This window comes from Dama dama, chromosome 20 (genome assembly GCF_033118175.1).
Source record: "Dama dama isolate Ldn47 chromosome 20, ASM3311817v1, whole genome shotgun sequence".
In the NCBI taxonomy this organism is placed as follows: domain Eukaryota; kingdom Metazoa; phylum Chordata; class Mammalia; order Artiodactyla; family Cervidae; genus Dama; species Dama dama.
The window spans coordinates 74,706,208-74,729,897 of record NC_083700.1 but is presented as its reverse complement, the minus strand read 5'-3'; the positions used below and the strand labels follow the sequence as shown (position 1 = coordinate 74,729,897).

Sequence of the window (23,690 nt, the reverse complement as noted above, 5' to 3'; positions counted from 1 at the left end):
TTTTCCCTATCTCTTCATCTCCAGGACACACAAAGCATTTACATTCTCATTATTTTGCACCCATTAAGTGGGTAGCAAAGATTATTATCCTCCTTCAATTTCTAAGAAAGGGACTACAGAAAGATTCAACAAGTAAGTTGTCCAAGTTGCTCAGTAAATTGAGATGTTTGGAGCTGTCCATTCAGTATTTGCTTAGTATTACAAAGTGACTGAATTCTAACTCACCGAAATTCCTAAAGCTTCTCTCCTCCCCATTTCTAAACACAGGTGAAATTTTCTGCTAAGCACAAAGCTGCCACCAGGTTGATCGTGGACAAGGGGCTCCTATCATGTCAGCACCACGTCTGCAAGAAGCCTGTCACCACACCTGACTTGATTTTCCAACCAGAATCCACCCACTACTTTATCAAGTGAAGTTGATTCTGCTTGGCCATGTCTGGGAAATTTTTAACTCCTTGATTAGCTATTAACAATTGGTTTCACTCAGACGAGACAGAGGACAAAATAATAGTGGTTTTAAAAAATGCCTCCACCATTCTGATTACAAAGGAGGCATGATTAACGAAGTTCCCTTTGTGTCCAGGCTCCATTCTGAGAGCCAGAGAAAGAGCTTTCCACCCCCCTGTTTTGATTGCTGAGTCTTTTCCTACTTGTCTCATCACCCACACAATCTGTTCATAGCCCAAAGAGACAATCCAGCCAGTCTGTGGAGAGTTCCTAAAACATTTATGTCGTGAAAGCAGACAGGATGAACAGGACCTCATCTCACAAAGGATGACGGGACATTCAGCAAAAGAGTTCACAAAGGGAAATACAGACGGAAAGCTCTAGGCTGAATGGATTTGCCCACAATGACTAACACAATGCCTGTCCTTATGGGTATTTGTAAACTTTCTAGTCAATTTACAGCCACCCCCAGGTTTTGTCCCTAAAACCACTGCTTTTAGAAAGCACAGTTTTTAAAGAAAATATAATTATCGAGTTAAAGAGGTCAAAATCGGTGCTTTCAGGATCATCCAGTCTCCCTAGACCTTTAAACATGAAAACAGCAAGTAAGACAAAGATTCTTAGCTCAAAGTTCCAGCTCAACCATGTCAGTGGGGCAAGATATGCATATAAAACAGAGCATTGCCTAGCACATAGTAAGTGCTCAGTGAATACTACCTAACATTTTTACCACATCCTGCTGTTTTATTAATGATATTTGTATATATGTCTCGCCTGTCTACTCAGCTAAAGCAGGGCCACCTTATCTTTCTTTGGTACATTTCAGAACATAAGTTCCCTGCCTTCATACACATCTTATTTACAGATGTACAGATCTGTGGCAAGTTACAGACAAGATACTAAACCTAGTCTCACAGCTGGTGAGAAGTAGGTTCCTTGAGATCTCAACTCATTAACTTCATGCTTTCTTTCCATGACAAGATAGATGAGCAGATTATCATGATTTATGCCTCTTGATGTATCTAAACAGATTTCTAATCTGTCAAAGACTCTGAGGACTTACTTTAATGCCCTTGACACAAAGAAAAGAAATGAGTGGTAAAGGCCAACATATTTGGCTTTGAGAAAAACAGGCCTCTGTTTTTATTTGCCATGGGAAAGCATTACTAGCTCTACATAGCAAATAATCAAAGGCAAGAAGAAGCATAAGGGATTAAATGATATGTCTAGGGAGGCAAATGGGCTACAACCAGATTTCTCTGATACGCCACTCATAGCTTTTTATTAAGTTTATTCTTAATTCAGTACTTTGAATGATATGAATCTTGCCTTGAATTATGCACATCAAATTGTACTTCCAATGATCACCCATACCACAAAGACCCAGGTCAAACTCCCTAATTCTTCAAAAAAAAAATTACTTTTATCTGATCTAGAAAATACTTAGAACACTTAGTCTATTTCAAACACTTTGACCTTAACAAATAACTTCATTTTATCGCTCTTGCCTCTCCAGTCAAATTTAAGTTGCCTGAAGGCAAGATCCATGTGTGCATTCCTTCTATAGCCCATGACTAACCCAGCTCAGGGATTGTAGTAACATGTACCAGCTCATTGTTTGTTCTGCCTCACAGACTTCTGGATGTCCCAAAAAATCTTTGAGTCATCAAAATACCTACTCAAGTTTCCCAACCATTCCCCTCAAATACTAGTCTACTTGGGTAGTCATTAAAGTTTCTCCTGTGCCTTCAAGAACCTCATTTTAGCTGCTAGGACATCCTCTTGCCATTCATTTCACACACACCCATCCAGCTCAGCAGGAGTACATGTTGCAATGAGCTTTGCCTCAGAGCCAACAGCCTGGCCAAGTTCCAAGAATTGTCACTAATGATCTTTACCAGCCAGTTGGTGCTCCAACAGTGGTGCAACGTGCACACACACACACACACACACACATACACACCCCATTTCAACTACTGCTCTAGTTGGAAGAGCTGTGCCTAACAGAGGTTGGTTCCATGCCTAGTTTTATTTTTTAATTGCTACTAAAGGCCTATTCCACCAGACATGAGCAAGCTCTCCAAATATGCTTTCTATGATAGAGTAGTGGTCTCCATTGATCTATCTTTAACCAAAGGCATAGTAAGTATATTTGTCTGGGGTCTTTTGGTTGCAAAAGAAAGGAAACCCTGCATCAAGCTGCTTGAGCAAAAATTAATCAATAAATTAGCAAAGAGACAATGAAAAATGTCCAGACAGAGTGGTCTTTAGATAGCGATTGTTTTGAGAAGTCAAATTCTATCAACAGATCTCATTTTTTTTTACAGTCACTGAATTCTAGCTTATATTTTACTAGCTTCATTTTTGGGATTCGTGGGAAGGATTCTAGTTCCAGGCTCATGTTATCTGAGTTCAAGTTCAATAATAAACAGAGAGGACATCTTCTCCTGGTAGCTTCCACAAGTCTCAGACTTCATTCTGATTAGACTAAGTTGAGCCACATGCCCCTGTGGCTTGGTCACTTCCCATCACTGGAGTCAGAGGTGAAGAGTCTCTTAAACCTCGTGGTCTGAGATTGAGAAAAGGGAGGTACCACAAAGGAAACGCAGAATCCTGCTATCAACGGAATTAGGCTGAACCATTCTCCCTAGTAAGTCTTTCCTCTTTCCCTAATCTCTAAGAAGTTGTACTACAAAAATGGTCAGCTTTGAAAATAGCATACTAAAGAAAGGAAACAGACAAGTCACAAAGGAGTATAAATAGCCAATAAGCATATGGAAACAGGTTCACTCTCACTAGTAACCAAAGAAATGTAAATTAATAGAAACAACATTCTTGGCACATTGGCGAAATTGCTAAAAAAAAATAAAAGTAATGCCTAGTACTGGCCAAGATTCAGGGATTGGAACACTCCCAGGATTGACTTATGAGGTATACGAGTGGTTATTATTGATTTCAAAGGGTAAGCGGAGATTATTATCAAAATCTTTTAAAATGAGCATGACTTTTTTTTTTGGCCATGTGGCATGTGGGATCTTAGTTCTCTAAGGATCAAAGTGCAAAGTCTTAACTACTGTACTGCCAGGCAAATTCCTTTTCTTTGTCTTAATTTTTTGGCATGACTTTTGACCTCAGATAAATTCACAGATGTGAAATTGCTAAAAAAAAATAAGGGAATGAATAAAAATTTAACTACAAGAGAGGTTTTCCCAGTATTGCTACTATATAGCTCCCAAAGAGGAAATATCATTAATGTCCAACAGTAGGAGATTAGATAATTTAATTATGATAATCCATTCTATGGGCTATCATACCAACACCAGAAATGGCCTTTCAATGCATATTTGTTGGCATGACTTGAAGGGAGAAAGGCAGGCCAGGGAAGAGTTACTATAGTGGGTAACCATACAGCATCATTTACTAGCGAAGATTAGTAAATTCGTTTCACTCTTATCTCAAGGTGCTCCATGGCTCTGTCTGTAAGATTTTCCATAGGGTTCTAAGGACTGAGATTCTGCTCAGGGAAAGGTCAAAACACCTGAACACCTTCAATGGCTAAAATCTGTTGTTCCTTCAAAGATATTTTTTACATATTTGCTTAACAATTGTTTAAGAGAGCAGCTGAGTGTTATATGGGGAAATTAAAGATGATGAACCACAGATGGCATGAACTTGTCCTAAAAGATAGTTCGTAAAGTAATGTTTGGTTAACATACAGCAACTTCTACAAAAATTAATTCTCTATATTTAAAAATTAAAAAAAAGAGGAGGGAGGGGAGAGGCGGGGAGGCCGTCGGAGCCCTGGGTAAATAAATAAATAAATAAATAAAAAGTTCTTTTCCCATTCTTTATCCTATCATCATGTAGCAATTACTCTTCAAATCCTCAGAGTAATTCCATGACAAATAGATCTCACCAAATCAATCCCTCTCAAACAAAACCAACCACAAACACAGTTATTCTCCATTTCAGTGTCCATGACTTAAAAATGTGAATATTCCTGGTAGACTGGCCTGTCTCAGTTGCTGGTAAGATCAAATGCGATAACTCCTATGAAAGTGTGAAGGATAAAAGCACTGTACATATACGAGGTATTAGGAGTATGAATTAATCAAAGGTTTAACATGTACTTAACAAAGCATCTCTGAGTCCCTATCTAGTCATCAGCTCTGCACAGCCTTCACATTCTCTTCCCACAGTCGTTTCTGAAAACCAGACGTTGGTCTGCAGTTTCCTTGCAACAAAAGGACAGATCCCTCTCCACTTTCAAATTGGAAGAGGGATTAAAAAGTATGGTGTTCCATGCTGTTGAAACTTAAGATACTTAAGTAATGGAGAGAAAAGTCAAAGATAATGCAAAAAGCAGACAGACATGCATGGTTTAGACTGGAGCCTGAAATGGAAAAAGGCAGCAACATAAACGAGTATAGGGTTAAGGGTTTTCATTCTATCTCATTCAAGCCCCTGCAATTAACAATCCAAAAGATATAAATGTTTGAGAGTTTGAGAGTGAGAATTCTTTGAGAACTAGCACTCAGTACTACTCTTAGTAATTTAATGATATTTTATAGCACTTCAAGTATCTTCCCAAAGGAAAGCAAAAAAAAAAAGGTTGTTTCTTGGTAAGGCTGTGCCTCTATACTATAGACTTAAGGTTTTTTCTACACTCTCTTTATCAGTTTTGAAGAATGATAAAAGTTTAAATAAAAAATGGATGGGTCAATAATAAGAATACTGAAGTTCTCAAATGCCCTTCTTTTTAAACCCCCACCCCAATTACATCCCTCCCTTGAGGATATTTACAATCCTCTATGACACATGCTCTGTACCTTCTTGGTTCAAGGAAAACACACCTACAGCATTTCAAATTAACTACTGACCCTTACTCTCACACTATAAACAAACCCTTTTCAAAATCTCAATTGCATTGTGTCCACATTGATTAAAGCTTGAAGCCTGGTGACCTCATGTGGTGTTAACTTCTCCCATGCACCAACAGCATTCTGCCTTTCTACTCAATTACCCCCTTTGGTGCCAGAGGATCGCTACCCAATGAACATACACAATGGACTTCTGCTTCATTACACTAACCAACAGCAGGATAGAAATAAGCAGAAGAGGAATAAACAAGCTAATTTATCATGAAGACAGAGCAAGCTTTCACCAGTCGCGCCATGGAAAACTTCAGTGGTTAACAGGAATATCAATAGTCTGGAGGTTATGTTTATGATCTTACAGATTGCAGACAGAGCCAAGTGGACTCTCAGTGATTAAGGAATTTTTCAGATTAGCAGGTATGAACACATGCACACAAAAACCATGCCTTAAAACTCTGGAGTCCTACATAAAACCTACCAAATAATTATTTGGGGAAGCACAACCCAGGGCTTTGGAAAATGTGGACTGACACCCTGGTAATTTGCCCCAAGTGTTCGACCTAACTTGGGGGCCCCTCTTATTCATCTTTGACGAGGTGGTCAGGAGGGACCCAGCCTCTTTGTGAGAGGGGTCTGGATGCCCCCCCCCCTTCATTAGGCATGGCAAGGACACAGCAGCTGATTGAATTAACAACTTTGGAGGGCTTCAGTCCCAGTTCCCAGACATTAGCACCATCATCCAGAACAAATTAAAAGTCTCACAGCAATTAAGCAGATTTTGAAAATGAATTTCCCATGGTTCAATGGTTCAACAAGCAATCTTGAGTTAAGTATTAGAGAGGAGTTTTAGAAGGAGAGGAGGAACTGACTGCTGAATTTCCAAAGAAAGCACATAATTGGTAGAGGCATAAACAATAAACTTCTGAGCCTCTGCTAACTAGGCTTTTACATTTCTTTTATATAAAATTGGAAATAGTCAAACAGAAGTGTGAAAGAATAAAAAATTAACATGGAACTGTATTAAATGGTGGATTTTAGGAGGATTCTTTTCCTTTTTTCTTTGCTTTTAATTCCTTTAACATCATTGTATTCTTGTTGAAAACAAATAAAATTAGGAGGCAACAAAAATGTGTCTTTCTAGTCACTAGAGTTTAATTTCACATAAGCAATCTAAACATGACTCTAGAACCACCTTCTTCTCCCTGGACCAGTGTATCCAGGTTCAGAGCAGGCAGAAAACCTTTTATGAACTCTGCGAGACTTCACACTGGGAGTTCATTCTTGGGTTAAAAGAATAAGACTAATAATAAAATAACATGCAGCACAGTCTATGTGCTTACTGTTTGCAAGTTACTATACACACAGTTTTCATTTCACAAATTATTTCACATAATCCTCACAGCAATGTTATAAAACAAGCACTATTACTCCTATTTTACCCAAGAGATAGATGAGGAAACTCTAACTCGGAGTTTAAATAATTTTTCAAGACCACATAGCCAACAAGGGCTATGTGCCTTGTTAAGAACCAGGATTTCTATTCAGTCCTTCCAAACCCTTGCTTACATTTAGAATAGCAAACTCCCATTTCCAGTGTGGCTTTACCTAGCCTTTCGAGCAGTAGATAGGTTCATAGTGCATGAACACACATACACAAGTGCCATTATTTTAGAGGGAAAGGCCTGAATGCTGATGCGTGATGACCCAACCGAGGAGGAGTTCCTGTGGCCTCTTTCAAGCCTCCATTTTCTCTTCATCACTCCCCTACCTCTCCCCCGACTCTTGTGCCAGCCTGTGTCCCCTCCCCAACACTCCCACCTCTAGATGAAAGGTAGGTGTGGCTAAGAGAAGTCCAAGTCCAGCTTTTGTGTGGCTTCTCCTTGGTTTTTGCTTCCTTCTCTTTCGGTTTACATCTCCTTCTCAAATCTCTGTTCCCACATCTCCACTGGAAAGTCAATAGGCCCGGGTTCCTGTTTGCCGGCAGGCACATATTCTGCACAGCATGTTTCAGTACTGTTCAGGAACCTGGAAGGATGTGTGGATGAATTCATTCCCACCCACCAGACCGACAAGCTGAATACAATGGAATGCAGAGGTGGTTATTCGAATGTCTCATGCTGTCTTGTCAAGGGCAGTTATAAAAGTTGACATCATAAATACATTACTGATCTCTAAGAAGAACCATAAATACATCTGCAAAATTTTAGAAAGAAAACTTTGAAAGATGCATTTTCCATCTTTAAAAGTTTTTTTTAAAAATTAAGCAAATCATATATTTTTTTAAAAAGCTCCTAAAAAACAGCCCTCATGGAACAGAAGAAACACATTTACTTCTTAAAGAAATCACAAAACTCTATTATGGTTCACATTCCCATCTGAATATTCAAAACTCATGTACAAGGTGTGTTCCCTTTTTCCAAGCAAACTTTATCAACTAGTATGGATTGTTCAGTTGCTACGTCACATCTGACTCTTTGAGACCCCGTGGACTATTGCATGCCTGGATCCACTGTCCTTCGTTTTCTTCTGGAGTTTGCTCAAACTCATGTCCATTTTGGTCAGTGATGCTATCTAGTCATCTCATCCTCCACTGCTCTCTTCTCCTTTTGCCTTCAGTCTTTCCCAGCATCAGGGTCTCTTCCAATGAGTCAGCTCTTCGCATCAGGTGGCCAAAGTACTAGAACTTTAGCTTCAGCATCAGTCCTTTCAATGAATATTCAAGGTTGATTTCCTTTAGGACTGACTGGTTTGATCTGCCTTTATGGCCAAATAAAGACCAAATACATAAATCAGACCTGGTAGTATAATCAGTGTAACAGTAGGCATAGGTAATGAAACATTCTTCTAGCAGTCTGTAATTTTCGTTCAAACCTTTTCTCCTTGCACATTCTCTGGGCCCTAGTTTCTACAACTAGAGAAGAGCCTTAGTTTCTACACCTAGCATTGAGGACCCAGCACAGCCAAAACTGGACAAATAAATTTTTTTTTTTTTAGTTATAAAAGACTAGCCCAGAAGAGAGTGTTACAAATTTTAGGGCTGATCTTAAAGTTGAAGTATTTTGACTGCCTCTGTAACAGGTCCAAAATGCAAGGTGTTTATTTCTTCAAAAAGTATTACTGAGGGATCGGGTAGAGAGGGAGATGGGAGGGGGGATCGGGATGGGGAACACATGTAAATCCATGGCTGATTCATGTCAATGTATGGCAAAAACCACTACAATATTGTAAAGTAATTAGCCTCCAACTAATAAAAATAAATGGGAAAAAAAAAGTATTACTGAGCATCTATACCATACCACCCTGTGGTAATCATGGAAAATAAAGATGCACAAGATAGATGACATGTTGTCATGTAGCTTACAGTCTTATAGGAACTATATTTTAACTTTATTTTTTCTTTATAATTCCTTATGATACACCATGGTAATTCCAGCTAAAGTTTCAGAATTAGTTAATATTTTATAAGGGAAAGATCATTTTTTTCCTTGAAGCTTGACTTTCAAATGTCTTTGTCATTTACGTTCTATCTAGAAGCAAAAACATTTCCCAGTGGATGATGACTTCAATTTTATAATGTAAAACAGATGAACAACTGGGATTTGCTATGCAGCAAGCATGGATGGAATCTCTCTTCCACGCATTGAGTGATAGTCATTTAAAACTCAAGCTACCTAGGCTCATCTATGCTACAAAGAGCCACGAGTACTGGCAAGCATTTTCAAAGGCAAAATTTAAGATTCAAATTAAATCTTAATGAAAACTATCACTAACCGGATCAAAAAGTTAATTGCTCTAGTTGACCAAATGTATGGATGACATGCTTCTTGAACTGTTGGCTTGCATGGATTATGCTAAATGGGAAAGTGATCAAGCAGGGTGGCTGGGGTTCTAATTTTATGTAACACACTAAGAGGCAGAAATAAGCTGCCATGAGCCTAACTAGATGTGGGATGACTAAAAAAACTTTAAAAAGTTAATTTTGTCAACTTCGAACTCAGGGAAATGGCTAATGTGTACTGATCAATCGAGCACATATGCGCAGGTAACGTGTCTCATTTAAACCCACAACCACCTATGAAGGAGACATTTTTAGTTGAGAAAGTTGAGGTTCATAACATGCATATGGTTTGTCCAAGTTGGATAACAAACCAGACCACACACACTGATCAACCATAAAACTGCATGCCATTTGTTAGAAAATCTGATTATTTGAATGCAAGGATCAGTAAGTCTATCATTGAACAGAAACATATGGAAAACTTGGAGCTAACACCATGCTGTTTCTTAGTGCAACAATTTCCTAGGAATCTTATAAGCACCCCAAGTCATTAAAGGCAACTTTCAAATTTCTGTACCAGCGCTGCCTCGCAGGGAGAGTTACTCTAACATGAGATGCACAGAGAGTCAGTGGCTTCCCTGGACAGACTTGGTATCAGTACCTAACCACATCCTGACCTGGAAATGTGATCTTCTCAAATAGATACTACTGCTGATTTTGTTTAAATACCAAGCCTACTGCTCATCTTTCTCCCAAACTATATTTTCTCTCTGTTTTTTTTTTTTTAACAGGTAGGTAGGGTAGAGAAGAAGGGACATGAAAGAATTTCCTGATATTTATAAAGGAAAAAAGAAAATGCTAATTGAACGGTGACTTTAGTATACTTTTCATTTAAAAATCTTGGGTGTCTACAAATTATCCTGTTTCTTTCTCTTTTATCACCTATTATCCAGAAACAGCATGTTCTCATAGAGCAGAACTCTGTTCCGTTTGGGCATGTTCAAAGACCAATGCCAGCCAAGGGTTTAACACGGGCTGGCTCATGAGCAGGCGAATGCTATACAGTTAGGAGGAAGGGTGCCTGAAACGATGTCCAAGGCCCTGGAGTTGCCTGACACAGACAAGTCCCTCCCCACCCTCCCCACCTCCACCTCACAGTTTTGCAGAAGCAGATCCCTTCTAAGTACAGGTGTGTTCTTTTAAGTGACAGTAAGGCTCCTGGTGCAATCTTTCCAAAGCTTCAGTTAAAATCTTATCTACAACTTCCCATAGCCCAGGCACGCAGGAGCTAAAGTCAGAGCCCATTTCACACAAGCCAGGACTAGCTCAACAGACCAGAGAAAAGAAAGGAATGTGGGGATGTGTGTTTTCTCCACTTGAGGCATTCCATTCTCAGGCGAATTACAACCTAAATGAGAGCAGATAAAATACATAAGAACCCAGAGTAAAACGAACAGGAAAAAAAAAACCTGATCTGCCTTGAGAGATGGCTGGGTTTCACAAATATGGAACTCAACTTTTTGGTTGTGATCACCTGAAGACCTGCATGCTAAACACAGACTTAAAAAAAAAAAAAATTAATTATAGCTAAATCAGAGGACGCAAAAAAACAGTGCTTTGTGACTCTGCTTAATATCAACAAAAATAAAAGAATTTACCCTGTAATACTTGTACCTCTAAAATCACAAAAATAGGCTTGTCAGTCACAATGGCATAAGGCCTTCAACATTTTAAGCCCTATTTTGGCAATTTGAATTTTCAATTACCTTCAGAGTGAAGAAATGGCAGAAACAAAGCATGAGCAATTTTGTTGTTTCTTTGGTATGCAAAACAGATCCAAAAAATATAGGACACGTCACTTCCCCTAAACTCACTACAATTTCAGAATTATGCCTGCCACAAACACCCGCTGGAAGCACAAAAGTTAGTCACAAAATTTTAGACAAGAAGCTTCAGACTGATGAAGTCTTAAAACATAAGAATGGCACTTTGGTTGGATTTGGTAAGGACCACAGTACATGTATTTTTTTTTTTTTTTTTTTTAATTTTAAATTTACAGTTGCTCAGTCAGGACAAAGGGGATATACTACACTCTCAGAAAGCAAGGAATTTAGCTTGTTTTTAAGTATGTAGTATTCTTTAAAATCGACATAGAACAGCTTAACATTCCATACAATCCTGTTGCTTCATAAGAAATGAGCTAAGAATATTAAGTACACAAAAGCAAGCAGGAGAGGACAGTAAAGCTATTACTATTTTATTTTCAAGGAACAGAAAAGTCAACAGAGCTTTAAGAACCACAAACTGGAATTTTCTGCCCAATAACTCGAAGGTCTCAGATAGAAATCTGATGATATTCACCCTGCAACTCAGGAGGAGATACATGCTTGGAATGCTGACCGTCATTAGAGTCTGAGTCTAAACCAAGACACTTAATTGTGTAAACTGAGCCTCTTCCCTTTCTTGGGACTCTGATCCCTCCTCAAAGGAAGTGAGATAAGATGATCTCCAAGGCCCTTTCAACTTTGCAATTTAATAGCAGAAAGTTCCACAGCTCCCATTGAGCCCAAATAATACTAAACTGGACAGATACTGTGGATCCAAAAAGCTGCACCCATGGCAAGCATTAAGATCACACAGCTTTAGAGTGGAACAATTAACATGCGCCAGCCTATAACATAATGAAGCCACTGCAGTGGGGGTGGGAGAGGGTTCTAGTGTGAAATGATTTGCCTATATCCAGACACCCCACAACCCTGGGAATGCTCCCTTTCTCTTCCTGTGTCCTCCTATTACTTACCACATGCCTACATCTCTTTGCTGCCAGTGAGCTTCTATGGCAAATCGTCCCAACTGTTGTAGACTTAGAAAATGGCATAACCAACCTCTATTAAAATTGTGTATAAAGCCAAAGTAATAGACCTGGAGCAAAATGTGCATGCTTTAGGATAACAACTTAGACTCATATTCTTTTTCACTAGTTATCTGCAACAATATTATTATATCTACCATCTTGGGAAGGCACCTTATGAGGCATAACAATTATAATGGGAATCCATGTTAGAAAGTAGTTGAACTCTGTATGCACTTTCAAACCCAAAATGAGTAATGCTTTGGGTTATTTCACTCCCCTCTGTCTAAATTGATCCATGAATCTGGAGGTGTTTGACAAAGTGGTGGTGACTCAAGAAAGAAAAAGAATAGAAAATAAACGACCTCAAGGCTACATTTTTCCAAATCTAAGAGCAGAGAGGTACAGAGAAAGAAAAGTAGGAGAGACGGATACAGGGTTAAGCAGATGTTTTCAGCAAAAAGTCCTCTGAGAATTACATCTCTGGTGGCCCTGGCTCCATGAGAACCCAGAGGGTGCCTTGTCCTCGGGATCGTGGCTTCCTCACTACAATCATCCATGAAATAGGAGGCCTCTGCCCCACATCACAGTTGAGGGTTGGAGTCAAGAAGCTTCTGTAACTTATTTGAGATCACGGAGACCACAGATGGTCTGCTGAGTTACAGTCAAGTTCATCTCACCGACATGATGCTGCCCTGACACCAGGCTGTCTCTCTGGGAGGAGCTTAGCCCAAAATGAAAAGCAGCAGTTAATTGGCCCCTAGCCAGCTCTCACGAGCTTAACCTTATTAATCTGGGACTGGCGGGGCAGGGAGCAGGGAGGGGGGACGGACTGCATCATTTAAGGATCGGTTACCTTCTTCCTAAAGAAAAATCATAATGCCTTGCCAAAACAAATGTAATAACTTGGCCTCTTCTTTCAATCACTTCTGCTTTCTTGGAAATGTGTATTTGTGGATAAAGCCTCTGAGTTAACCCAGGGAATTAACTGGAAGATTAAGAAGGCCCTATAATTCCTATGGGTCAGTGAAAAAAAAAAAAAAAAAAAAAAAACACCCTTTACCAAGGAATATTAAAAGAATAGAGTAGGAAGAAAAAAGAGGGAGCAGAAATTGCACTTGGAGTCCCAGGATTTAAACAGGCATTGAAGACAGAAACACTAGCTCAGTTTGGGGAAAGTGTGTGGCATCAGAAGTAGATTCTGGAAATCCAGGCATAAGCTAAGACCCAAAGAGTGTTCTCATGTATTTGTAGTTGTTGTCTAGTCACTAAGTGGAGTTTGTCTCTTTTGTGACCCCCTGGACTGTAGCCCGCCAGGCTCCTCTGTTCATGGGATTTTCCAGGCAAGAATACTGGTATGGGTTAGCATTTCCTACTCTGGGGGATCTTCCCAACTCAGGGATCGAACCTGTGTCTCCTGCTTGGCAGGCAGATTCTTTACCACAAAGCCACCTGGGAAGCCCTCTCATATGTTTACAGAGGCCTTAATTTTTCTTTCCTGAGTCCATATTCTACCCTTATCTCTTTCCTCCACATCCACCTCTCTTGTATTCAACAGTAATATTCAGGACCTACTGTGTATGCTAAGTCTAGCTGGCATTCAGGTCAGGAACTTCAATGAGTTTTCGATTCCAACTATCAGTCACTGTTGGCTATGTGCAATAATTTCTTTTGGCGGGGGGAGCTGGGGCATAATTATCTCAGGCTCAGCCTTCCCCAGCATGGCTTGCAAGCACTGGTCAACATTTACAGTAGCTGTTGAAAAAGGTTAATATGTTTTTGTTGTTGTTCAGTCACTAAGTTGTGTTTGACTCTTCGCGACCCCATGGACTGCAGCACACCAGGCTCCTTTATCCTCTACCATCTCCCTGAGTTTGCTCAAACTCACATCCGTTGAGTTGGTGATGCCATCTGACCACTTCATCTTCTGTTTCCCCCTTCTTCTCCTGCCCTCAAGCTTTCCCAGCATAATATATTTTAGGAATTGGGATTATTTGTACAGAAAGTAACCAGGTCATTGAATAGTACCCAGGCAATAATGGGAGGATATGGTCTGGGAAAGGGGTAAAATCAGAACAAGCCAGTCTGAACTTTCACCTTCTACTGAACTTGTGTAGAATGTTTCATCACACTTGATTCTTTGTTTCCAGTAGAAACTGAAGGAACAATAGAAGGAGAGTGACATTAGACTTGAGAGCATGGATTGACTGAGTTTAGGATCATGGACTTGAATGCCACGCCTCTTACTGACTATCTCTATTAAACCCGAAAAGATCCTGATGTGATTAAGTGAGAACCTCAGATTCATCTGAACTCTGGAGAAAGTACCTGCTGCTCTAGGTTGTTATGTTCACTAAATAAATCAACACAACATGTAAAATGTTTTCCATAGTCACCCAGTAAATCTTCAAAAAGGCAACATATCGTAATTGGCCAAATCCTTCACTACTGGTCAGATGACACTCTGATTATTGCTTTTGCTCCTCTACAAAATTTAATTGTGTGTGGAACATGGTGGGGGAGGGAGGGAGGGAGGGAGAGCTAGTCTTAAAGGGCTAAAGAACCTTAGGGTTTTGTGTATTCTAAAACAACAGTCCTCAATGTTTTTGGCACCAAGGACCAGTTTTCATGGGAGACAATTTTTCAACAGAGCCAGGTGGGAGGGGATGGTTTTGGGGTGACTCAAGCACATTACACTTATTGTGCATTTTATTTCTATTATTATTACATCTGCTCCAACTAAGATCATAAGGCACTAGATCTCAGAAGTTGGGGACCCCTGTTCTAAAACATATCAGCTGATCTTTTCTGTTATTTATCAATCCTTTTAGATTAGCCCTGTAAAGAAAAGGGAAAAATGCAAAACATTTCACTGTCAAGTCTGAGAACTTCAGTGCCTCAAGACCCTCCTCTCGATTCCCATCCCCATCTGGACACTCTTTCTGGGAACCATCCACATACGGCACACTTGTCTGTTCTACTGCACCACCATTATACCACCTCTGAGAAAACACAAGACCAATGAAACAGACATGATCATTTCACGTCTTGATGCTCTCTGGCTCCCATTATCTCTTAGAGTCTCTATCAAAACTGACAGCAGTAAATCTTTCAATAGAGAAAATCTATCAGCATTTTTTCCAAAGAACGAGATGTACCTATTCAAGGTATCAGCATGCAAGTCTCTGGTTTGAAACGCCCTCATTATTAGGCATGGGTGTGTATATAAACAAAAATCATCCTTTGGGGAAACTGAATTTTCAACTTTCAGTATGAAGCTCTTCTTTCAACTGCTCTGCTATCACTGCCAAACCACACCCTCTAAACTCTCTACAACCTCAGTTGACTTATTCTCTCCTCTTCCTTTGAAAAAGCCTAGACCTCTATAACTGTTTAAATATGTTAAAACCACTAACTAGAGAAAATAAAATCAAGTAATTTTCCTTAAGGCCGTAGAACTCAAACGCCTTGTGGCTAATGAACTTGGCTGCTCAGCCATCTAGATGATTCACAGAATTACAGGGACTGGTTAGAACCTGAAGACACTGGGTGGACTGGCATATGTAGACTTCCCAGAAGTTGTCCTCCTTTAGCTTGGCAAGGCTCTGCTTTATTAAGTACAGCTGGACTCCATTTCACTTATCATCAGACTTGAATTTTTTTCCTTTAACATGTTACCCAATGGTTAAAAATGGGAGGTTATTTCCATTTGCAGTCTTATTCATCATGCCTACATTCAAATCATTTCTATTCAGCCCTAGAAGTCAAGGCCTTGGCAGGTGGGCACAGGAGTACCTAACAGTTGATTATTCTTGATTGACTGGAATCCAATCCTAGCTTTGACCCTGACTAGCTATTAATAGGCCAGAGAAGGCAATGGCACCCCACTCCAGTACTCTTGCCTGGCAAATCCCATGGATGGAGGAGCCTGGTAGGCTGCAGTCCATGGGGTCGCTAAGAGTCATACACACTTCCCTTTCACTTCTCACTTTCATGCATTGGAGAAGGAAATGGCAACCCACTCCAGTGTTCTTGCCTGGAGAATCCCAGGGACAGAGGAGCCTGGTGGGCTGCTGTCTATGGGGTCGCACAGAGTCGGACACGACTAAGAGACTTAGCAGCAGCAGCAGCAGCAGCTATTAATAGGCGGCCTTGACCAATTTTACTAGACCTTTCTGTATCTCAGTTTCTTGTGTGTAAAATGAGTACAACAGCATCAGTGTGGCAAGTTTTGTGTGGCTCAAATTAAATAAAGCCTGGTACACAGTACACATTTAATGCACATTAAATTATCTATGTTGTTAATATATTTATTTCAAGATGAAATATTAATACAGCAATTTGATGACATAATTAACAAGGCTTCTCATTTCACATACTCTCAAATTCTCTATAAATAAGTGAGAACTATCATCATGTTAGAAACCTCATTGTAGGAAATCTTTTGTTAGTGAACCTGTATTAAGAGGGACTCTTTTCTGCCTCTGGCTCCCCTATGATACTCAGGCTTCAAATCTGATCTTTTCTAAGCACCAGTCAGCATTGTAGTCCTGTCCTAGGCACACATTAGGCTCTAACCAATATTTTGCACACTAGGCAGGTACCATTCATGAACTCTCAGTGAAGGACTTTCATACAACTTCAAATTCTAAATCTCCATAGAAACATCTTTATGAGGAAGATAAGGTTAGAATCTTCCCTCAGTCTACATGGATTTAAAAAAAAAAAAAATCTTTTTAAAGGCCACATTATTGCAAAATGTCAACCAGCTAGGAAAGACTTTGAGTCTAGGTCTGGGTTCCAAGCAGGGAACTTGAAAATCTTACAAAGCCACACTATTATCTCAAGGAAATGTTTCTTACTCTGAAAAAGAAAAAGGGAAAGTTCCAATCGAAGGCTAGACAGGCTGTACTAAATGATTAGATGAAAGCATGATTAGAGATTGTTAGCACTAGCATTGATTTTTGTTGCAATACCCAAGGGGACAGCTTTGTTTTTTAAAAGTTAAATAATGTAATTTCAATCTACAAAAGATTTTCCACTCTTTACAAAAGAATTTCTGAAGTTTCACAGTACTTTTACCAACCATATTAGATATTCTGGTAGTTGACAAAAAAAAAATGACATAGCTTAGTCAAATATGCAATGTTACAAAATAAAAAGCAGAATCAAATACAGAAAAATGTGGAGTAACATCAACCAAGTCAGTTTATTAGTTCTTTTCTCAACAGATAGCCAAACACTCAGGACTGCCAAGTATTGCATTATTAATATATGCTAAAATAAATACCACACAAGCTTAAAACCAAATACACTGAGAAACAAACCCTTATACACTTTGCATAACTGTAATTTTATTTAATTTCTTAAAATCCTGCCACTTTGCAATAAGTGACAGTAGCAAAAACTATTTATATGAATGGACCATGATCAAAACCATTCACAGTACCTATTCAAACAACAATAGCATAAAGACATGGGCTAGCTCTTTGAAAAGCAGTCATAAGTCCATGTTAAAACTGAGAAAACTGATAGTAAATGTGTGTATATGTATGTACATCATACATATATACACACATAATATTCTCAGCAATAAAAAACAATGAAAGATTGTTCACATACTAAGCCTCTGAAAGAAAGTAATCTTTCCTAAAGAAATAATAATGGTCAGTTTGTTGATATTTATTTGGGTTTAAGTTTGGAATGTTCCCACTTATGGGTACGCTTAAAACAATGCAATAATTTTCTATTCATCCAATCCTGATCTTTTATACTCTTACCAGTCTTTAAAACAGGTGGGAATGGTGACCCGATTTTCCAACCATTATATCTCCCAGACATGACTAATTTGAAGCTGAGCAAATTGCACATAATAGACCAGGGAATCAAGTTCATGATTTTTAGTCGGCTGCACTCTTGTTTCAGGGAACATGGTCTCCTTCCCCTCCCCCCTTCCACCACCCTGCAGCTGCTTCTCCAGGAACAAAATTCACCAAACGTGAAATCAAAGGAAAATTATTTTTTAAATTTTCTGCAGGCTTATTTTTAAGAAGGCTAAAGATTAAGCTATATCTTTAAAAATATTTTCTTTTCCTTCAGGGGTTCTTACATTTTTAAATGAATTCTAAATACAAAATAAGTTATCCACTTAGGAAACCTTCTCAATACATAAGAAAATAATCAAATGCATGATTTTATAAAGGCTCAAAGTTTGTACAAAAGCATGGCACGGCATAATTCAGTGAATTCTTAAGTATCTCAAATTCTACCATATAAGATATTGCTTTCCAGAGCCTTCTTGCAAAATCCCATTAAAGGTTTATACACCCTGGCACAAAACAAATGAACAAAACAAGTACAAAAACAAATAAACCAAAATAAAAAACCTCGGTTGTAAGAAGGTTGTTGGAGTAGGGGAAGATCCCTCTTATTTCCTTTTTACTTAGTGTTTAAATTTTCCTCCATCAATTCTAGAAAGCTATAACCAAACGCCGGTCTGAAGGTCATATAAAACTCTCAAAAGCACTGAGAAATTCATACAATTTCATAACTGAAAGGAATCTTAAACTCATCAACCTACCAATGAGAAGATTGAAGCCTGTTAGTTAACTGAAAAGGTGCCTCCTCACCAACTTAGGTGCATGGTTTGTCAATATTGTTTGGGGTGGGGGTCATTTTTGTTTTGCGAATATGTGTGTGGTGTACTTACACACTTAGAATAAGGAGCTTTGCCATTCAGCTCCTCCCCTTTCAAGGCAGTCATGTTTCCTTTCATCTAGGACAACAGTGATCAAAAAGGAACATTATACCAAAATACCAAGGCCAATTCAAAGTGAAAATTTCACTTTCTCACTTGGCCTCTGCAAATGAATTAGAAAGACACTGCATAAGCAAGATACCTGACTTCCTACCATCAACAGGGTTGAGCAGTGAAGGAGCTCTCCTTTTACTGGGGAGGATGGAAGCAAAGGTTTCTGGATTTAGACTTTCCACTGCTCCTTTAGCTACTGATTCCACTTGTCCACTTTCTCGAAGTTCCATCCTTTGCTTAGTTTCACCTGCCTTCCAGTTTGCTGGGAAAACATATCACTTACCTTTTGTTGATATTTCCCATATTTGGGTCTTGGAGCATACCTAAGGTTTTAGATTTAACAGCCCCCCCCCCCCAAAAAAAAATCACTCTCTAAGTGGTTGAGATAAAGGCTAAGCCACTATTCAAAGTGTTTACAATGAAACGGATCTGATCTTTTCAGCCTTCAGGCCAGAACTAGGGACACAGTCTTGGCAACTGAGGGAGGAGGAAAGGTAAGAGGTAAACTTCACAACTTTCCCCAAGAAGTGTTATACAGAAATAGTTTTCTTGTTCAAGGAAAGCTGGGACTGAAGCAGTTCATATATTGAGGGGAAATCTAGACCTATCACTAACTTTTTCAGATTGTCACCAGGTACGGTCACTATAAAATTCTATTGGAAAAACAACCCTTGGCCCAGTTTACTCCAAACAAACTTCTCTTTGAACACACAACCTTTCTGAACCTATGGCAACTCCAGCGGCCACTCATGAGTGCCCTTGGACCTTCTCCTCCATATTAAGATTCCAGAAATGATGCCAGTTCCAGAAAGGCTCTAAGAAACCTACAACAACAGTGGATAATGGGCTAGATCAGCTTTAGAAAAGGAAAAAGAAACACACACCAACAAATACCAGGGCACTGTGTGTAATGGTTCGCTGCTTGTGCAAAAACCTCAAAGAGGATGAAGGTCAGACAGGGATAATAGGCCAATTTAATTCTGAAAGCACAAGGTGCAAGAAATTTTAATTATGGTCTGCCACTGAAATCACACAAGATCCAATGGCATCTAACTGCAACTGCTCATCAAGGGAGACAAGAGGTATAATTGTAACCGCTGCATAATCACTGTGAGGGCACAGGGAAGGCTGCCTTCAGCTCCCAGTAGGGAATGTATTAAGAGCCTCGAAAAATCCAATACAGGGTAACATGGAGATTTCACCTAGCTAAACAGGAGCTCATCGGGGTCGGGGCGGGGAGGTTTTCAAGAATAAAAAAAAATTAAGCTGTTTGACCCAAACTGAGGATATGAGCTTGGAAAACTCGGAACCTCTTTCTGCTTTGTGGATACATACACAGAGAAAGGCATGTTCTCCTCTAGTAATTTCTCTCCTTGAGAAAGCTTCACCCACTCTCCTTTGTTTAAACTGTTAGCTTGGATGTTACAGTGATTTACAGAACCAGACTCCCTTTCATTTGTTCCCATCCAACCCCAGCCTGGAGACAAAACGCCACGCACACCACTCGGGGTGCCCAAGCCTGTGCAGCCCTCACAACCACGACGACACCCGCACCACGCGGGCTCTGGAAAAGAGACGCTCGCAGAAAGCCCCTCCATGGACTCTCCGCTCCGCAAAGTTGTACAAATCTGCGAAATAAGGAAGCCAAGCCTTGCATCCGCACCCGCGGCGAAGTTGGCGCTGAAGTTTGCGCCGGGACGTCCTGAATCTCGAGGGGGAGGGGAAAGCGACCGTGCGGAGGGGCGGGAGGATGGAGATGAGACGGAGACACAGCGAGAAGAAGGGAGTCTTCTGAGTGGAAGGTCCATGAAACCATCCTCTTCACCCGGAAGCCTGTTTAGCTCGAGAGGTTCGGGCGATACTCGCCAGGGGAGGTCTCCCGGGGGAAGCTGTCACCTGCGGGGGGCTGTGGCGGGGGCCGCCCTCCGAGGCGCCAGGGCAAGACCTGGGGCTCCAGACACGCAGGCTCTCGGGGCTCTAAGAAATGGGGGAAGGGCGATTCCCTAGAGGCCAAATGCAACACCTTTCTGATAGGCGTTTTCCCTCCGACCTCTCCAACTTCCCGCGGCGCTGGCCGAGGACTTTCTGCCACCGAACCTCACCCCATCCAAGCTCCCAGCCAGGCTCGGACTTTGCCAACTGCCGCGGCTGGGGGTGGCTTGGGGATGCGGCGAGGAAGCAAGAGGGCACGAAGGTCAGGACCCAAAATGCAAACTCTCAACCCCCAGCTGAGACAACCAAAAGCGTTTACACATGCAGAGATCACAGCCCAGTAACTGGGCTCGGGGCTGCGCCGGGCGCAGTTCTCCGACTCTTCAGTTGTTCCTAATAAAGTCGATTACGTTGCCCTCCCAGAGCTGATTGGGAAGGAACCGAGAGGAAAAGGGGGGAACGCGGGAAAAAGCCGGGGGGAGCAGCAATCAAGTTTGTAACCCAGCGCTTCCTCGCGCGATCCGTCGCCATGCTTAAGATTCCCACCCCCGCCACCCCCCTCTTTCCTTTCAAGTGGATACTGAAACTAGGCCAAAACTTTTTCCCCTCCTTTTCTCTTAGCCACTAGACTGGATTGTGCCCCACGGAGCCCCATGGAGCTCTGCTTTCTTAAGCACAATAGCCGGACTAATTAGATCATAGAAGCAAGGCAGTGATACTGTAACAAGTAGCCCGAGAGGCAAAGAGGGAAGGGGCCCGAAAAGAGAGAAAGGGGGAAAAGTTTGCAGCTCTCGCACTTACCAATCAAGCCTCCCACCAGAAAGGCGATGATTTGGAACACAAGCAGAATCCCACCAACAATGCACAGCTTCTTGGTGCTCATGTTTTCTATAATTGCCCCAGCCATTTTTGCGCCCCCCTTTTTCTTTCCTCCTTGAAATAAATGTTTTAGGGTGTGTTTTTGCTCCCTCTCCGCTCACGCTCCCTTCTCCCTCGCCTCCTTTCCAGGCGCTGCAAAACTTCAGGGGTACGGGAGCGCGGCGAGGATGGGACCAGGACGAAAGGCGCCCGCGCGGATTCCCCCGGCGCAGCCGGCTCGGGCTCCCCCAGTGCCCGGAGCTGTGATTGTGGCCGCTCCGCCGCCTGTGGACGCTTAAAGGAGCAGGGAAGCGATCACATGACGCCGCCTCCCTCCCTTTCTTCCTCCCTCCCTCTCGCGCTTCCTCCCTCCCTCCCTCCCTCTCTTCCTCTCCCCCTTGCCCGCCCGTGCGGGGCTCCGAGCTCCGCCGGGTGCCGGTGTCCCACTCCCGGGTCTGGCAGACAGCCTGTCCCGCTAGGAGCTGGTATGGTTGAGGGGGCTGCTGTTGTTGTTTAGTGGGTTCCCCCTACTCCGTTTCCCACATGTTTCCTCTTTTGGTGCGAGATTCAAATCACCCGTGGGCAGCTTTGCAGACCTTTAACTTACGCGTTGACTTTAGGAAATGGTCCCCGCCCCCAACTGCTAGAACTCTCTTTAGGAAAGAGGAGAATTTTTTAAAGGGACCCAATAGATGCTTAAGTCAAAGCACGGAGATGAGGAATAAAGTCTCAGCTGGGCTTCCTTCTGCCAGATCCCAGCCTCGTTATTGGGCAAACACCCAGCAAAATACCCCCACTGCACCCCTTGAAGAACCCTGCGCTCCAGCCAAATCAGGCCACTGTTCATTACTACATTATCCCCCCAGCTCCATAGGTTTCCAGAGCCTTAACTCTGGCTCTTGCCCTAAAAGAATATATTTTACCCCATCGGAGTTTTAAACCTCATTTAAAAACCAACTCATCTGAAAAATCTTGTTTATTTTCTAAACCACCTCCTTTTGATATCTTCAGGCACTAAGCCCTACAATTCTTGTGTTTACGTTCTTACCTCCTATTGCAAGGACTTGTGTGTACACGTTTGTCTCCACCATTGAGCTGTAAATTCCTGGGGATAGGGACCGAGTGCTATTCATCTTTGTACCCCCCGTGGTGCTTAACAAAATTCTAGCTCTAGTAGGTCCTCCGTAAACTTTTGTGGAATGAATAAATAAGTGAATATGAAAGCAAACCCACAGTGTGCATTTCAAAAGCCTGGGACCTTATTTGACTTAGAGGGAACACATATTAAGTTACAATGTTTTGTCTTTTTTTTTTTGTAAGGATATATTTATATTTACACTTAACTTTCAGGAGGAAAGGCAAGTGGGACCCTAGAGATTTCCTGCTCCATCAAGCCTAAATTCCTGGGCCTGGTTGTTCCATGTTTCATAAACTGGCCACTTGGCCAGTATCACTCACACTGCCCAATAGACCATTGGTTTGGTAACACCCTATTCCCATACATACACCGTTTCCACCACCCACCACCCCTTACACACCTAGTCTCTTGACACTCCCCTCCAGCTATACCCTCTTCATGCCAAGGGAATATCCCAAGTCCTGTCTCCCCCCTCCTCTGTTTCTGATTTTTCATTGCCCTTATAGAAGATGCCATACAGGTTACACTTACTAGAAGTGTTCATTTCTACCCTCCAGCTAGACTAGACACTCCTTAAGGACAGGTGCCAAACTATATATATATATAATATGTATATTCCATCTCCTTGACATCTAACAGTTTTTAACAGTTCTGGGGATACAGTTGCCATTTATTTATTCTTTCCTTTCATCCTTTAATCAATAGGCACATACTTAATTTGTCCTAAGCTTTCTTTTCTAAGTACTTGGTACCAAGATATGAAGACACTTGCCCTTGTCCTGGAGGAGCCCTAGTCTAGCTGTTATTCACTAAATAGTCATTAACAATCTTTAAAGAACACCAGTTCAAATGGCAAATGGGCAGAAGAGCACAGAATTGGGGTTAACAGTTTGACTGGTACCTAAACATAGATAGACCAGCAGTGGATTATTTGTATTCCTTCTTTACCTTTTCAGAACTTTTTACATCTTTTTTTCCCCTCTTCAGGAGGAGGTTCC

General features: G+C 41.1%; 1 protein-coding gene across 2 annotated transcripts in view; it reads right to left on the bottom strand.

Moving 5' to 3' along the window:
- WLS (Wnt ligand secretion mediator) overlaps positions 1-21,848 on the bottom strand; it is a 113,442-nt gene extending 91,594 nt beyond the window's left edge. The window contains exon 1 of one of the 2 annotated variants that reach the window (XM_061121643.1): positions 21,498-21,848. In XM_061121643.1, the coding sequence (XP_060977626.1) occupies positions 21,498-21,603 (106 nt within the window). In that variant the 5' untranslated portion in view covers positions 21,604-21,848. The remainder of the gene's footprint in view (positions 1-21,497) is intronic. The other variant, XM_061121644.1, reaches the window with a different exon arrangement.
- Between the last annotated feature and the right edge of the window lie 1,842 nt (positions 21,849-23,690).